The 17,665-nt window shown below is 38.9% G+C and overlaps 1 protein-coding gene across 13 annotated transcripts in view; it reads right to left on the bottom strand.

Annotated features, from left to right (window-relative positions):
* The window catches only part of CASK (calcium/calmodulin dependent serine protein kinase), a 350,134-nt gene that overhangs the window by 14,394 nt on the left and 318,075 nt on the right, over window positions 1–17,665 (bottom strand). For 8 of the 13 annotated variants that reach the window (XM_077888807.1, XM_077888813.1, XM_077888814.1 and 5 more), the window contains 4 exons: window positions 16,345–16,541; window positions 8,410–8,525; window positions 1,426–1,506; window positions 1,243–1,323 (listed from right to left, as the gene is read on the bottom strand). In XM_077888807.1, the coding sequence (XP_077744933.1) occupies window positions 1,243–1,323; window positions 1,426–1,506; window positions 8,410–8,525; window positions 16,345–16,541 (475 nt within the window). The remainder of the gene's footprint in view (window positions 1–1,242; window positions 1,324–1,425; window positions 1,507–8,409; window positions 8,526–16,344; window positions 16,542–17,665) is intronic. The other 5 variants (XM_077888808.1, XM_077888811.1, XM_077888816.1 and 2 more) reach the window with 1 other exon arrangement.

Here is a 17,665-nt window from a genome sequence, read left to right as displayed (position 1 = left end):
ACGTGGAGGTTTTAAAGAACTCTTTCTCCAGGCACATAAAAAGCTGAAGAAATGGCATCGTGTATTGTTGCTGTACTATTCTGAGTTGCCTCGGCAGGGAACCATCCAATATCTGACAGAGGGACTTCATGACTGAGGTTGGCAAGGATATGCTTCAAAACCAAGCTAGTTACCTGCCCATTTCATAACATGGACATTCAACTGTTATGTGATCAGGAAAACTAAATATGAGTGAAGCTGGCTGTACTCAAGATCTAGACATAAGGAGAATTAAAAGAACATTTCAAAGTGTTTTACTAAGAAAACCTCAGAGGTACCAACTGAGATGGTATTTGGTGAATTTCCTTTTTTGTGTAGATCAGACAGGGTTCTGGAAAGAGGGTGTCGTCTTATTGTGCCTCACGGCTCTCCTCTCGGGGTGCAGAGAAAACCAGAAGTGGTGTTGGCATGGCTTCAGGAAGGCAGCAGGAGGCCCTACCCGGTGGAGCCAATCTTCCCATCTTCTCTCTTTGCTCTCACAACTCATTCTCCTTTAGTTCTCCCCACCTCCAACAAAACTACCTGCCAGAAAGCTTTTGGCGTTCAAATTCTAAACTCTGGAATAACAATACTAAAAACAATGCTAGCTGTAGCATGGCTACCATTTATCCAGTATTTGCTGGCGCTTCCTGATCTCAAACCCTCTTTATATTCCTGGAATTACTTCATCTTATATTGAGGAAGCAGAGGGCAAAAAGTTAAGGGTAAGATAGAGAAAATAAGCAGAATAAAAATGTTACAGACTGTAAATTCTTTATAATAAACAACTGCTAGCATGTTTGGTTTTCAAAGGGATGGAAGTCAATTAGGTACATTTAAGGAGAACATTGTTCTAGCAAAGAAAACTATCCTTTTCAGATCCATTCTTCTGAAGAGTTATTAATCTGAGTCATGTTTATGCCATACTGTGGGGAAAACTAGGTTACCAACAGAATGGATGAGCCCAATTTTGTGAAAAAAAAACAACAAACAAATCACACACTACCTATGTTTGCATGAGAGAAGCCTGAGAGAGTCTACAACAGAATGTTTTAGAGCGCCATTACTGGGGGAGTGGGGTTGGGATTATTGTTAACTCAGTTTCTGCCTTGTTTGGCTCTGGATCTTCCAAATTTCCCACAATGAGCAGCTATTGCTTATGTAATGGAAAACAGTACGTGTACCAGGACACACAGACTTAAAAGAAAGTGAGACATTGCTTACGTGGTATCGGGTACGCAAACCGGTCTGGGTGCTTCGTGATGAGGGTGTTTTTTATGTGTCTCCTCCCAACACCGTGCGCACCTATGTCATTTTTAAAAAAGAAGGTGACATTGACAATTGTTAATAACACTCAAACTGTTTTGAGGATGAGACTAAGAAAGTCACTTATACACTCAAACTTACCTAATAAGACTAGTGTTTTCCTTTTGAATGCTGGCAGTTTTACTACTTCTTCATATGTAACAAGATCTAATTGATCAAACACTAAAATGCAAAGATTTAGAAGAAAGGTAAATTTACAGGAGTAGTTCATGTACATCAATTATAATTTTACTGGCAGAACTAAAATTATAGTCAAACCGTGTCTTCAAAAAATATGAGTCCAGCTTATGATCTGTAGCTTACATGTAATTTTAGTCCTATAACCTTTTGGGAGAAAAATTTCATTTTCAAGCCCATGAAAATGCACTTTAGAACCAGGGGCATCCAAAGATTATGTTGAGCACATGCATAAAAGCCCAAATTCTAAGAGATACTGCATATCTTGTCATGCGGTATCCAACAAATCATACAAAGTCATTCAGAACCACATGCTGTTCATATTTTTGCAATTCTAAGAAATCAGCAATACTAAAAAGAAAAAGTCTGTAGACAGTGACTGACATGAATATAGCATGAATGCAACTAAAGTTAACCAAGAAAGAGGCTGTTAGATTATCACTAGGGATGGATGAGAGATGCATGGACAGCTGGTCTTTTAAACTCATGGTCCTTTCTTTCAACAGAGTTGCTGAAGGTAGCATGCCAGATTCTTTCAAAGTCAAGTTCTGTAACTGATTTCACAAGCTTTTGAAATGAGCATCTCACAAGTTTTGCTGTAACCCAGCTATCCATTTGATGGAAAAGCCTTGGGGAACATGCTTCCCGGGGCCCCAAACTTTGTCAGCCCGTGTGCCAGACAGAGGTCAGGATGGACAGAATGGAAAGCGGCATGAGGCAGAGTCTGAGCTCGGAAACCTTTGCAAAAGGGGAGTTCTCCCATCATTACAGACTGAGAAGAAATGCTTTCAAAAACATTGTTGTTGTTGTTTTTTGGAAACACTGCCTCTTCACAAAACGGTTACAAAAACCTCCCCGAGAGGATGACCATTCCTGTTGAAGTCCAAGGCAGTCTACTTGAAAATTCTCACAAGAAGGCTAAAATCACGAGCCAGTGTTTCCTGTAAGTTTTCTGCGTGGTAACACCCAAATGTTGCCAGGTACACACTGAAGTATCTTTTTAAGAGAAGAGTCACTCAATAAGCTCTAGATTTCAGAGGGGTTGAAATAAATTCAATAAAATTGATTCCATGGTGCCATAAAGGGATCTGGGATGCTTCAGTCAATCACTAGAGAAGCTTCTCCTCTCTGAAACAATATGGCCATAATGCTTTTGGCTCTCAGCTCAGTCCTTAACATTTGTGATCTTCCCAGTAGCAAAGAACCTTAAAATGCAAAACAGGATACTTCGGAGTGCAACAGATCAGAAACAAACAAATGAACAAAATTATCATTCCCAAACTATTAAAAAGAAAAAAAAATACAGTGTGTTAAAATAGGGTTAGTGCATGTTAATGGGTATCTGTGCATTTGTTTCCTTTTGATAACTTGATTCCATAAAGGTTGACTCAAAGACTTTAATTCTCTAGCAAGAGCTAAAACCCAAGAAATGCTTTCTGTGTTTAGAATGGCAGACTCCCCAAATCAAAACGAACTTGAGGTTGTGTGTGTGCGGGAGCTAGCTAGTCGTGCTGCAGTAATTACAAAGTGTTAGAGTTGCAAAAAGAAAAGCAGGAATGCTTACGGCATTGCTTTTTATACCCACTGCCCTCCAAATGATGTTTCTATCAAGAAAAAGGATGCTTATGAAAGAGGTGCATCAACAAGCTGATATGTTTTAATATATAAAAATAATCAAGCATCTCACAGAAGAGCAAGATGATGATGGCACAAGCTTTCGGAATGACATCCTATCCAATTACGATTGGTCATTTTTTTAAACACACTTAAGAATGAGTTAGATATCAACAGTCGACACCATGGACAAATGAACAGGTATGTTACACATCGGTATCTTAACCATAAATGAGTAGCATGAAGAGGTTACTCTGGTCTAAATGAAATCACCACATGGTCATAGGATTGAGAAACAATAAAAGAGATATTTAAAAATAAGACACATATAAGGAGAACACTTAAAGGCTGAACTTTTTAAAATTTTATGTTGTTTGTGGATTTTTTGTTTTAAAAAAGGACTGAATGAAAGGAAACCATTAAAAACAAAGAGGCATAGTCACTCAACAGGTTACTTACATGCACAGAGGCCATTGGGAGTAAGACAGCATGAAAAATGTACAGGGGTCATTGAAATATGGCTTTTAATATATTAGTAAAATAAAAGTATAATATGCACAAAAGAAACTTTACCATGCAATATTCTAAACATGAGGCAAATAAATCACATTAAGAAACAAACTCATTTTAATAAAAATTCAACAATATCCTTATGTAAAAGCCAGTGGGTTTTGATATACTAGCAATATGCATGGAAATCTTATCTGGGAATAGTTACAAGACACCGTCTTTGGGGAGTGTAGGTGTGGAAGAAGCCTTTTGCTTTTCATTTGGGATCTTCCTGTACTGTTTGCAATTTCTAATCACAGGTGCCTACTACGTTTATTAAAAAAAAAAAAAAGCCAAAAGGGCAGTGAGATGATGGGCCACTCTTTGTTGTCTTAAGAGTTGTCTGTATTAAAGAGAAATAAGTAATTGTTTTTTTAAAAACCACTCAACTGCTAATTTGTGGTATTAAGCATAATTTAAGCACACCTATGAATGGTACTGTAAAAACCCTCTGGGTTCACATGTATATATGTAAATGGACTATTTCAGGATATTGAAATACTACCGCTCAGGGCTCTAATAGTTAAAAAAATGAATTAATGAAGACCCCTCTCCTCTCAAGTTTACATTGGCAACCTGATCTTGAAACTAATTTTGGAAGTCCTAGGGCTGAGGAATCTCAATGCCTCAAGAGTATAGTTCTAAGCGCCTGACAATACATTTTGTATCAAATTTATGTGGCTAAAAATCTTTTATGCGTTGCAGGAAATGTATTTGCTGTAAACACTACACACACCATAATCAAATCTATTCCCAAGGCTTCAGAAATACTGTCTGGCATAGTTTGCTCATATTACCCTGATTTCCTGGTAAGCTACTCAATATTCATGACATTTTTATGTGTTTAGGTAAGTATTTTCTAGTTACATCTTTTCCACAAATAAGCCTTTAGCATCGATTCCTTGTCTCATTTGGAAAAACTACAAGTGTTCAAATACTGTAAAAACCTCCATTAGAAGAGACCTATCACACCAGTAACTCTGGGCTGGGTGCGCACTTGAATGCCTGCAGCGGTTGGGCAGTGAATGTGTTTGGGTGCGTGGGCCAGGTTTAAGAATGGAGCAGAGGGACGATGGGTCCTAGAGAAGGAATGTCCAGACAAAAGGGACATCAACAACCCAGTGCTGCTATGGAGGAAGGCGGCCTAGTGGCACCACATTTCTCTCTTCTTTCAAGGGAAGGCAGAAACCCAGATTTTTATGTTAAATATCTGATTTTCAAATGTGATATCCAGTTAAAATTCTTTCAAATACCATATATGGAGAAAACAGAACTAATGTGTGGGTCATATCCAGCTAACAGACTGCCATTTTATGTGAGATGTAGGCGACACAGTTTGAACAGAATTCTGCTTTACCTAAACACATGGAATACCCTGGTGACAGAAATAGACACAATTCTAGTATCGTTCCCATCAGTTCTAGACATTGACAAAGTTCCCATATTTCATTTGTACTACAAATATAAACAACTTCAGAATTTGATGAGAAGGTCTAGATCTTGCCATCAATATATGCTGAATTCTCAAAGATCTGAAGCAGGAGATAAGACATACGCCCTCATTTGAATTCAGTAAGGACTATGGGAAGACACTCCCCAGCTCTGCCGTATTTTACAATCAACTTCTGAAAAAGCCAGAAAAATCCTTCGGAAATATAGTTTGATTTGTGGCCCATGAGCCCATTGGGCTAGTTCTTGGCATTAAGGAACATGATTTTTTCAAAGTTCTCAAAGCATCCACCATACTGATGGAGTTCAATAGTATTTGTTTCTTTCACAGCAGTTCCTTCTATAGGCCACGCCTCATGCTAGGATGGCCTTTTGGCATGGCTCAAAGCAGAATAGCTGATAACATACTTGACTTCCCTTTCCTGACAATTTCATCTCCTGTCAAGTAAAAGTGACCACTAAGTAAATGGTTCTGCTGGACTTTGTCATGAACAAAATGGAAGGGTTGGTTGGTGAGGGGGAAGGAGTCCAAAGAGATGGTGACAGAAAGGCCTTGCCCGGCAGCATGCTTCAGAAAGTCCCAAGAAAAACGCTGGACATCTTCTCTCGAGCAGAAAAACCAATAGGAGAGTTCATGAGGCTTGATTTGAGGTGGGGGGTGGGCAGTCCCACCAGTGACATTCTGACTACACCATAACAAACACACCTGGATGCCAGTTCTACAAGGAAGCTTGGGTGGCTCTACAAGGACCTTATAAGAAATTGAGACGTTGCATCAAAGGGCGTGAGAGGAGGGTCCCACATGCAGTGACAAATACACACAGAAGGGACCTTAAGCATGATGGGGAGCGCTCAGAGGCCCAGAAGACCATTGCTTGGGAAAATGCTAAAGATAACAAGACAGTGGTGGAGGTGGGACTCTCTCCTTAGTTCGAAATTAATTTTTTTTTCCTTAGTTCGAAATTTAAAAGAACTTAGGTAGGGTCTGTGGTTTTGCGTTGGAGGTGTAATGTCCAAAGATGACACAAAAAAGCAATTCTATTCCATCCCTATGAGGCTCCAGTCTTCTGTTATCAAGGGCAAGACCCTTCAAACCTGATAGGCAGTGTTTGCCAGAGCTAAAGCCCGAGATAAAGGGCAGTAAATGAGTGCGTGGCTTCAATAAATGCTACTCATTTGTCAAGCCCAATGAGGAAAGAACCAGAGATACCCAGAGTTGTAGAATTAGAAAGGATATCTTTCACTGACTAACCCAGTTCTCTTGTTTCGAGGCCCACAGGAGCTAAGTGACTTGCCCAGGTTGTGCTGTAACTTAGCGGTGCTAATTTGGTACCCTGTTTCACTCAGGTTGCCTGTTAAGCTTACAAGTATGTTTGCAGGGCCACTAAGCACCATCTCCAATGAAATTGGACAGGGCAGGGACAGTGGAAGATCAGTCATGCCCATGGCTGAAGAATGGAAAAAGTAAATTGTGGAAAACACTGGCTGCCAGATTGGATGCTGATTCTCTGACAAAATTTTGAAGTGAGGGAGTCAATGGATTCTTCGTCAGAATTTAGAGATTCTAGTTTTTCAATCAACTGGCTTCTTACTTTCCCCTCACAGCTGAATTAAGAATAATGGCATACTGAATACTTATGTCTACATGGCCTCCATTAGAAGAGTATAAAGCTAGTGATGGATTAACAACCTTAACCAGCCATCTCTTTGCTTTTCTTTCTAGGTTCAAATTATAATGCCAGCTATATCTATACATCATTTAAAATTGTAAAAATGATAAAGTTTACACACACACACACACACACACACACACACACACACGTATAAAATGTCAACACATTTTGTGAGCCTGTTAGAAGCTGATGGAAATGAAGATGACTTGGCAGTAACCACTGACATTTTGTGTTAAATGACATTCTGCTGACATTACAGTGAACGTCTTCAAATAGTACTACTTGAGCATTTACAATTAACAGTTGCTAAATTGTTTCATCTGCTTTAAATATTTCTTCCCTTTATAAAACAAAAAAAAGCCATTATTACACTAGTGCTCTGTAGTGGCAAACAATCAGAAGTGTTATATATTTTATTGGAATTAAGAATGGGATATAGTGGAGCCAGCATGAAGGGAACAACTCCTTATTTAACTGAACCATTTGAAATGAACCCACGTGGCCACTCACATTCATTCATTCCACATTATGCAGTATTTCAAAATGCATACTTGCTGATTAAGAAAAGAGCAATTCAGAATTTGTAAATAAATCTCCCTGGTGGATGCTAACAACATGTTATAACATTCTACAGACAGAAGTGCATTTCATATTTGTCAGAAACATTATTACTGTCAAATTGGGCATGCATGACTACATTGATTTTTTTTTTTGCCACATGTTTGATTTTTGGAGTTATTTCTGAAACCTTGGGAACTAATCTAATGCCAATATTGGGGCTTGCAATTCCTCAGAACAAGTTCCTTATAAAAAAGGAGTCCTATTGAGAAGTTACTGAAAATAAGTAAATCCCACTTTGTATATCATCATGCATTTCCCTTAGCTTAACTTACATCCCGTGAGTCTTCTGGGAATTCTACGGCAATGACGGATCATGCTTTTTTGATATTCATTTCAGTTTTTAGCAAACAAGTGGATACTTTGACTTAGGTTGAACGCAAGTTTTCATATAGACAAAAAGCGTGAAGGGAAGGCCAAGATAATGCTCTTGGTCTTTTAGGAGCCAGGAAATAACTGTGGGGGAAGAAGACTAGTCACAGAAATGGACCGAATGCCGTTAGTATCCAACAGATTTGTGCTTTTTCCACCCAATCAATCACCGGACCCTATGCAGCACAGCTCTGTGAAGAGTGCACCTCTGCCCTTAGAAATGTGTCACGGGGCTGTGTCCCAGGGCTAGAGAAGAGCCATGAAGGAGGACATTTGCTCAAGATCGATCTCTGCCAAGGGGCAAGGATCCCGGTGACTCTGCACACTCTCAAGCTCTCATTTCTCAGGGGAGGACTTAATGTACTGGGTCCTTCTAGTTCCAGAGAATGCTGTTTCCAAAAGCATTTCTTCCTGGAAAGTGGGGCTCTGTAAAATATCTGGTAGATAACCAACATAGGAATTGCAGGTAGAGGTTCCTTATGTTTGGCACACTGAGGAAGACCTCGGGTGGGATTTTGGGGTGGAGGACTCTGAAGACGGAACTGACATGAGAGATGTACTTTCAGCTTGGCCATGTTTACCCAGCCCTGGTCACACACCTACTTTTCCCTACCTGCGTTGTGCTTTGCCAAGTATTTATCTTTGTACTGCTTCTTTTTCTTGCCGAACCAAGTGCAGCTGGCCTGCTGCTCCTGTTTGGTTTTTTCCATGGCGATGCAAGCAACCCGCCTGACCCAGGGGAGAAGGGGGAGAGAGAAAAATCTCCTGTAAAGTTTTATATTGACAACAGAAAAATCATTCACTTGAAGATGAATTCATACAAACCTGCATGAACCTACACCTCACAAACATTTCAAGATAAAGCTTGCTCTTTGGCTTTCACAACAATTTCCTAGAGAGGTTTTCAAAACACAGGTTTATAATAAAATGACATCGCATTCCTCAAGCACGTACTAATTGATGCAGCTGAGCAAACTAAACACACGGTGGGAAGAGCTTGGAATTTTGAGTTCAGACAGGTCTGGTTTGACTCTCAGCTCTATCACTCATTATCCTGTGTCATTTAGTGTTAGGTGCTTTCCTAGGAAATGTACACGTATTAACTCATTTAACCTTCCTAACATTTAACATGAAATTGTGTCACCACTTTACAGAGGAGGGGATCAAAGCACTGAGAGGTTAAGTAATTTGCCCCAAATCACAGTCTGGGATCAGAGCCCACGCTCTTGGCCAGTACATACTATTGGCAGGTTTCTTAGCCTTTTGGATGGCTGTTGTAAAGGATTAGAGCAAAAAAATGTAAATAATCTCCCCAGCACAGTAGATGCTTAATAAATGGTATTAATACTATATGGCAATTCTAGTCTAAGAAAAAAACCCCCACAATTAAATCCACTAATACTTTAAAATTTTTTTTATTTATTCATGAGAGAGAGAGAGAGAGAGAGAGAGAGAGAGAGAGAGGCAGAGACACAGGCAGAGGGAGAAGCAGGCTCCATGCAGGGAGCCTGACATGGGACTCGATCCCCAGTCTCCAAGATCATGCCCTGGGCTGAGGGCGGCACTAAACCACTGAGCCACCCGGGCTGCCCTAAATCCACTAATGCTATATGGCAATTCTAGTCAAGAAAAAAAAAACACAATTAAAACCACAGTTAGAATTACAATCAGAAAGTTTTAATTTTGTCCTATGTGATTATAATACTCAGCACAAATATTAAAAAGTTGCTCTCTTAAGGTTTGATCTAAGCAAATATGTGCCTTTCAGGATATTGCCACAGGTGATTTTGCCTAACAATTTTGCTTGTGGGACAACCAGGGGTCCCCTGAGTAAGCCACATACAAGAATCCAAAATTGCCATCAGAATGACAAGTGACTTTCCTACAAGGTTGTAGAGATTTACAATCCCACCAGTGGAGTAGGAGAGTTCCTACTGTTCCACTTCCTTGTCAGCACTTGTATTATCAGTCTTTAATTTTAGCTACTGCAGCAGGTAAGTAATAGAATAGGGCTGTACTTTGAGTCTGCCTTTTATGGATTATTAATGAGATTGAGCACCTTTTTATAGGTTTATTGGTTATTGGATTTCTTCTTTTGTAATGTGTCTAAGTCTTTTGACCATTCTCCTTTCCTGTTGACTTTTTCTCATTGATTTGTAGGAATACTTTATATGGTCTGGATATTACATCTCTGTTATATGTGTTCCAGATACTTCTTCCATTTTGTGGCTTGCCTGTTTACTCTTCCTTTGGTATACCTTTTGATAAACATAACTTACTTTAAGTCAAATTTATCTATCTTTTCCTTTATGGAAAGTATTTCTGATGTTGTTTAAGGAAATCCTTCTTTGTTCCTGAAGATATTCTTCACTATTATTTTCTCAAGTGTTTATAGTTTTCTTTCATATTTTGATCCTTAATATACTGGAATTGATTTTTGTATATGGTGTGAAATTAGGGGCCCTATTTTTTTCTTGTCTTTTCCCCTAATGGCTACTTAATTGTTCCAGCATGACTTATGGAAAAAACTATCCATTCCTCACTAGTGACTATGTATGGGAGTGTTTTGGGATTCTCTTCAGCTGGTTTATTTGAACATCTCTATGCCCACATCTTTTTATCATAATTACTGCAGCTTTATAGTAAGTATTGGTATCAGCTGGAGCAAGGCCTCCCTCCTTATTCTAGAAGAGCATCTTGATTCTGTGCATTTCCATTAAAACTTTAAAATTAGCTTGCCAATTTCAAAAACAATTAAGACTACATGGAATCTATGAATCAATCTGGGAGGAATAGACAACTTTACAATATTGAGTCTTCTAGTCCATGAATATAGTATTCTTTAATATCTCAATAAATGTTATAATTTTTCCTGTGTCTTGAACATCTTTATTTAGATTTGCTCCTAGCTTGTAGATTAAAAAAAGAGGTTATACAAATGGTGTTTAAAAAATTATTGTAATTTTTAGAGAGAGTAATGAATCCCAAATACCTACAACCCAGCTTTAACATTTATTAACTCCTGGCTTGTTTTATTTACAACCTATCCACCCTAGATTATTCTGAAACAAATCCAAGTATCATTCCCTCCTTAAACTTTTAAATCTATAGGTTCCCTCTCTCCTTTTACCGCTTGCAATTTATGTGTTGCAAAAACTGGTTGGTTGTCCTATAGTTTCCAAGTCAGTATTTTTCTGATTTCATCCTTGTGGTGTCTTTAGTAAGTCCCTGTCTTTTGCATTCCTCCAAATAGTTAGATCTAGAGGTCTGATTGAATTTAACTTTTTTTTTTTTTACAAGAATACTTTATAGTATTAAGGTGATGCAAGTGGTGTTAATGTATGGTATGTAAAAAAAATTTATTTTCTTGGGGCACCTGGATGGCTCAGTTGGTTGAATGTCTTGACTTGTGATTTTGGCTCAGGTCATGATCTCGGAGTCCTGGGATTGAGCCCCATGTCAGGCTCCCTGCTCAGTGGTGAGTCTGCTTATCTCCCTCTCCTTCTGCCCCTCCCCCTGCCTTTCCAAGTGAGTGCTCTCTTAAATGAATAAATCTTGAAAAATTTTTTGTTTTTCTCTTTGTTGTTGGTAAATAGAAATAAATTGATTTTTGTACATTGATTTTATATCAACCATTTTGCTGACCTCACATATAAATCTATAGTTTATCTGTAGATTTCTTTGAATTTCTTCACATAGAAACATATCACCTAAAATTAGTTTTTTTCCTTTCTGATAGCGTCTGTTGTAGGTTTATTGTAGATCCTCTCAATCAGGTTAAGGAAGTTCCCTTTAATTCACAGTTTGTGAGGGTTTTAATCATGAGTGGATGTTAAATTTTACCAAGTGCTTTTTCTGCATCTACTGATAGGACCATGTGGATTTTCTTTAGTCTGTTAATACGATGGATCAACTTGATTGGTTTTCAAATGTTGAACCAGCTGTGCATTCCCAGTACAGACTCCACTGGGTCAAGATATATTATCCTTATTAAATATTGCTGGATTCAGTTTGCTAATATTTTGCTGAGGACTGTTATATCTATGTTCATGAGGGAGCCTCATCTGTGGTTTTCTTGGATTGCCTTTTGTGAATTTTGGTATCAGGGTAATGCTGGCATCATAAAATGAGTTGGGAACTGTTCTTTCTTCTTTAAAAGACTGTCCTCTTATTTTCTCCTCTCCATTGAGGTTTTTATTTAAATCCTTTATTTTTTGGTTAGGAGAAGGACATTTATTGGGAAATACCGTGAACTCTCAGCAACAGCATCAAAGTCAATCTCCACATATTACCTAAGTGGCATACAGAGGAGGCTGAAGCTTTTGCATTGAGGACTCTTCCAGTACAAGCCAATATGTGCTGTATCCATAACTACAGCTTCTGTGATGCACAGGATCTTTGGAAGCATAAACAAAACCGAGGAATTTTTGACAGGTTAAAAGAGACAAATCCTGACCCCGTGAAGCTTATGGTACAGTCTATAGAGTACCTAGTACCTTATAACCAATGTTTTTAAGCTTAAAGAATAAAAGTTAAAAGTTCCCAATAAAAATTTGTGGTGTGGCTATATATGAAGCAGTGTCAGAGGAATGAAACCAGTCTTCACTAGCCACTCAGGAAATGAATGTTATTTCTTTTAGCTCAGTAACTACAGGAAAATCCTGTTAGGATTTAGGTCAACCTGGAGGGAAATTTCAAACACATGTTTAACATTTTTATTCCTGACTTGGATGAGGGTCTGATTGGCAAGGGGAGGGATGACATATTTAGGGACTCAAAATATACTGAAGGACTTGACTGATGGGCCTTGTCAAGCAAGATGGAATTTAACAAGGATAAATAAGGTAAGGCATTTGGGTCCAAAAAATTGATTTCTCATCTACAGGATGTGAAAAATGTCACTTGGTAGAAACAACTGTGAATAAAGATTCTGGGTCTGGCTGGTAGTATTTTTTGAAATCTTCCTCACTGACACTGCATGCCCACTGATATTCGACAGGCCAATGCAGTTTTCCAGCAAGGGCAGCTGTTCTTTCTTGCTGCTGGGAATGCCTTCCTATACCTCTAATGTATGACTCAGGTCTCAAGGCACATCCTGCCCAGTGGGCCCCTTCTCTCATCATCCCAGCTAGAATCCCTTTGTCCCTCTCAAGTTTGCTTTTTTTTCATAATAAACTGAACATATTTAAAGTGTACAGTTTCATCAGTTTTGATGTATGTATACACACATCTCTCCTCTCTCCTCTGGATCCTCAGGCAACTAATGTCACTATAGATTAGTTTTGCGTTTTCTGGAATTTCATATAAACAGAATCATACAGTATGTTTTTTCTCTCTTTCGCTTGGAAAATTAGCATAATGATTTTGAGTTCTATCCATATTACGTGTATCAATAGTTCATTCCTTTTTATTGCTTCATAGCATCCTGTTGTATAAATATGCCATCATTTGTTCATCTATTTACCTTTGATGAGAACTTTAAAAATTTTTTGTCTTTCTAATAGGTGTGTGGCCACTGAGGTTTGGTTACTGCGTTTTTTGTTCTTGACAGTTCCTTCTGGTTCTTCTTCTTCCTTGCCATTAACAACTTCTCTATTCTCTGAAGATATGTTTCAATCTTATTAAATTGATTTTTAAAATATATGCACAGTTATTGAAAAACCCTGCCTCCTAATTCTAATATATAAAGTGGGTTTGTCTCTGTTGGCTTTTGTCAGGCAGGTCTGGTTTCCTTGTATGCCTGTGTGATTTTTGTTTTTTTGTTTTTGACTGTTGGTCCCCGCCCTAGTGAAAGTTTATGTGGAGGTTGAGGAAAGGCTCTAGGATGAGGTCTATCATAAAGTCTATCAGAGACTTTTTTTTTTTTAAAGATTTTATTTGTATGACAGGGGGGGGGGGGGCAGAAGTGAGCACAAGCAGGGGGAAGTGGCAGGGAGAGGGAGAAGCAGACTCCCCTGAGCAAGGAGCCTGATACAGGGCTTGATCCCAGGACCCAGGGATCATGACCTGAGCCAAAAGCACATGCTTAACTGACTGAGCCACCCAGGCACCCCTTGAGACTTTTTGTTTGTAACAGATGATGGAAATCCCCTGGCCGTCCCAGGCTATGTGTATCTGGATACAAAGCTATTCAAGGTGGACCAGCGGTCACGATTTTTTTCAGGGAAATTTTATTTTCCTTTTATTTGTGTCTTTGGCTTTGCTTAGTGACAAGGCAGCCTTGTCTCTAGTCCTCAGCTGTTGGAGGGCAGCAAAGGCATACTTCTTTGTTTGCTCCTGCCTCTGCAGTCCTGACAATGTGGGACGGGTCTCCTAACAGACTCCCCCCAGCTTATACAGGCCTTAGGTCTTAATCTTGATTCTCTGGCAGAAAAGTTTTCAGTAATAGATGTGTCCTTTTGGCAAAATGGGCCAATTTGGTGCTCTAATTTCTATCACTCTGATTAATGGCTTTCATGTAAAAACAAGTCACTGAGTTGCCCAATACCTTTTTGGCTGCTTAATGCTTTTAAGGTAATTTTCAATAACATATTTTCTACAGCACTTTTCTTTTCTTTTTCTTTTTTTTTCAGCAGGAGCATTGATTCAGATAACCTAGTCCACCATTATAGGAGACAGGGAGCAAATCTGCTGTTCCCACTGCCATTTCTCAGGGTTCCTCCAGGAGGACTTTGGAGTTCTAGATATCAGTGAAACAAGATTTCAACAGATGATCTGACTAGGGAGAAGAGGTCTGGTATCTACAGAATTCTTTTAAAAAAAACGCTTATCTGGCAGCATGCTAGAACACATTTTGTAAAATGTATATCACGAATGACATAATGACATCATCATCAAAGTGATTCAGAAATCACTTTTGTCCTGTTAATGCTTAAGCATGGCCCTTGAAATCATAGAAGAATAATGAAAATAAATTTCAATCATACTAAACTAAGTCCACTGAGTGGGAAGGAGCACAATATTTTGGCATATAATGGAGACAAGAACATATCTGTGACTCAGGGCCAGCTGTGATTATGGGGCCCCTGGTCCGTCAAGAACTACAGTCCCTCACAGGAAAATAAAGACATTTCTCCTTTCAAAAAAAAAAAAGAAGAAATAAAAAAGAAAAAAAAGAAAAAGAAAAACAACTTTCTTTCTTTCTTCCTTCCTTCCTTCCTTTCTTTCTTTCTTTCTTTCTTTCTTTCTTTCTTCTTTCTTTCTTTCTTTTAAAAAAAAACAATTTTCTTAAAGTTTGGAGTGCAAAGCAGTGCCAGATGGAAGGCTGCCTGCCACTTCCTCTATCCGGGTCTATGAGTCTCCGCATTAAATGATGGCATCTGAAGTTCTTATCAGCTCTGACAATCTAAATGTAAGAACGTTTTTGGAAACAAAGGATAGCTAACAGAGGCAATCATGCAAAGGAAATTCACTGAGAAATCCCTTTAGTGAGAAAAAACATTATCAACCATTATCAACATTGGTGGACTCGGAGCCTCTGGCGTCTGTTAGCTAGGTTCCAGTATTTGGGGATAGACTGCCCCAATGTCTAATGGTTGCTGTTTTGGGTTGTGTGAAACAACCTCAGATAGAGTCATCTCCTTGCTAGATCTCTCACACATTGCCAAAGTACCAGCCACAGCAAAATCACCAGCATCTTTCAAAACAGAGTTCAAGTAAGTGAATTGTAACAACAGCATTTGGATTTCACCAAAATAGATAGTAATATATAGTAATTTGGGACTCCTTTTCTCACAGTTCAAAATGGTGTTGAAAAGCTATCTGACTTTAACCTGTTTTCACTGCTTAAACTTTCCAACAAAGTAAGTGTTTTTAAAGGCTTGGCAAGGTAAAGAATGAAGCTTCTGGCTGCTCTTTTTTTTTTCCCAAAGGCAAAACCCATTTTTACCTTCAAATATCCTGAGTGACCCTGAATCATGGCCTTTGAGCTTTTGCCTGCTGGGGTGGGGGTGGGGGGTAGAATGAGAATGGGGAGACCATGCTAACGGGTAAGGAGAGGGTTTGTTTTAAAACCAAACCAAACAGGGGCATCTGGGTGGCTCTGTCAGTTAAGCATCTGCCTTCAGTTCAGGTCCTGATCCCAGGATGCTGGGATTGAGCCCTGCATTGGGCTCCCTGCTCACCTGCTCAGTGGGGAGTCTGCTTCTCCCTCTCCCTCTGCACCTCCCACTGCTTTATCTCAAATAAATAAATAAAATCTGTAAACAACAAAACAACAAAACAAAACAAAACATGGTTCTAAAAGGATTGAAGCAGCATTTGGGAGTGGGGGGCTCTAAGGCAGCATGAGGTGACTGGGACCATGACTTGAGGCTTGCCGCTCAACCTCTCTCTCTCTTGACTTTCCTCTCCCCTTCTATGTAAAACCAAGACTTGACTCTAAGCAGGAATTTACTAGATGTTGAGGATTTAGAGTTCTTGGATGACTAATCTGAACTTTAGCTAGCAGAGGCAAATAGGTTTTACACAACAGAATAGAAGGTTGTCAAAAAGGATGGTCAGGGCTTTGTTTTTATTGTCAAGCAAAATGGAAGGAATAACAACATACCATTCCTGGAGCTCAGGAGAAGGAATGAGACCTGCGGTTCCATTTTTGGAGTTTTCCAGTTTACCCTGCCACCAGTTGTGATCATCCTTACTAATAATCTGGATAATGTCGCCAACTCTGAATCGAATGCCAGCTTCTTTGCAGGGGATGAGGTCATCCTTGGCCGGATCATATTCAAATTGTGCTCTTACATAGATCTATAAAACAGGAGTTTGTAAGAAGGGCTGCCTCGGCAATGTGAAAGCAAACAGCTCTAACCTAATAACCACACACCAACACTTACAATACAAACAGGACATTAGATGGTGAAGCCAAATGACGCATGGAGATAGGACACAGAATTGCTACCACTAGAAATGATGGGATACCTTTGATGTGTATAGATTCATACCTTTGCTGTTTTTATTTGGAGGGAACACTTAACAATTCTTGTTTAATAAAGATCAAGACTTAGCTTCTGCTTTTACTGTAACAGAATAGGTCTCTAATCATAGAGACGCACGCTTACCATTTTTAAATCTGCATATATTTAGCTGATGTTATGGGCAAGTTGTCATGATCATGTGGCAGCTTTGTCACCATATACACAAACATTCAGGGAAAGTTTTAACCCTGAAGCAGCATGTGGTACAAAAGTAGCAAGCACTCTGTGTTGGCATCTTGCTTTAGTTAAAATGCCTACATGACAACTGGCAGCATGTCTACACACTGTCGATAAACTTAAATGCAATTTAAACAGTTTTTAAAGCATTTAAAAAATCATGTTATTAGGTATGTAAGAAGGATTTAGGTTTTGTATTTGTATTTTACTCTTCTTAAAGAAAAAGGACATTGAATCCAAGCTTTGCCACTTGAAAGCAGCACAGAGCTTCAAGATATGCAGAATTCAAAGCTCTGAGTTTCAGGATATGTCAATGTAATTAGTAGATATTATAAAAGGAAACAGATTAGTCTACAAGGGGTTATCATATGGCAGCATTTTAAGAAATGCTAGATATCTAATGCTGCATCACTTATGCGGTCTTAAAAATAAACTATGGGTGAATTCTCTCAGATGCCAATTTGTGCACACCTTAAGGCCAAATTGGATTATTTCTGGACACCAAATTCCAAGAAAATTCCCATAAAATTCTATCTCTTGAAATTATATTTGAATATTAATGTTTCAGTCACTGTAAAACCAACCTGAAGGCTTTGGAACTATTGTGTGATTATTCTGTTCAAGTTTTCTTATCAGAAATCCAGCCTATAAAATTAACATGTCTCTGCCTTTGCACCTGAAATCCATACTCTTAAAGTGCTGGCAAACTGGAAGCTGCTT

Source organism: Canis aureus, chromosome X (genome assembly GCF_053574225.1).
Source record: "Canis aureus isolate CA01 chromosome X, VMU_Caureus_v.1.0, whole genome shotgun sequence".
Classification (NCBI taxonomy): domain Eukaryota; kingdom Metazoa; phylum Chordata; class Mammalia; order Carnivora; family Canidae; genus Canis; species Canis aureus.
The sequence above is the reverse complement of the archived record's forward strand: the minus strand, read 5'-3'. Positions and strand labels throughout refer to the sequence as shown.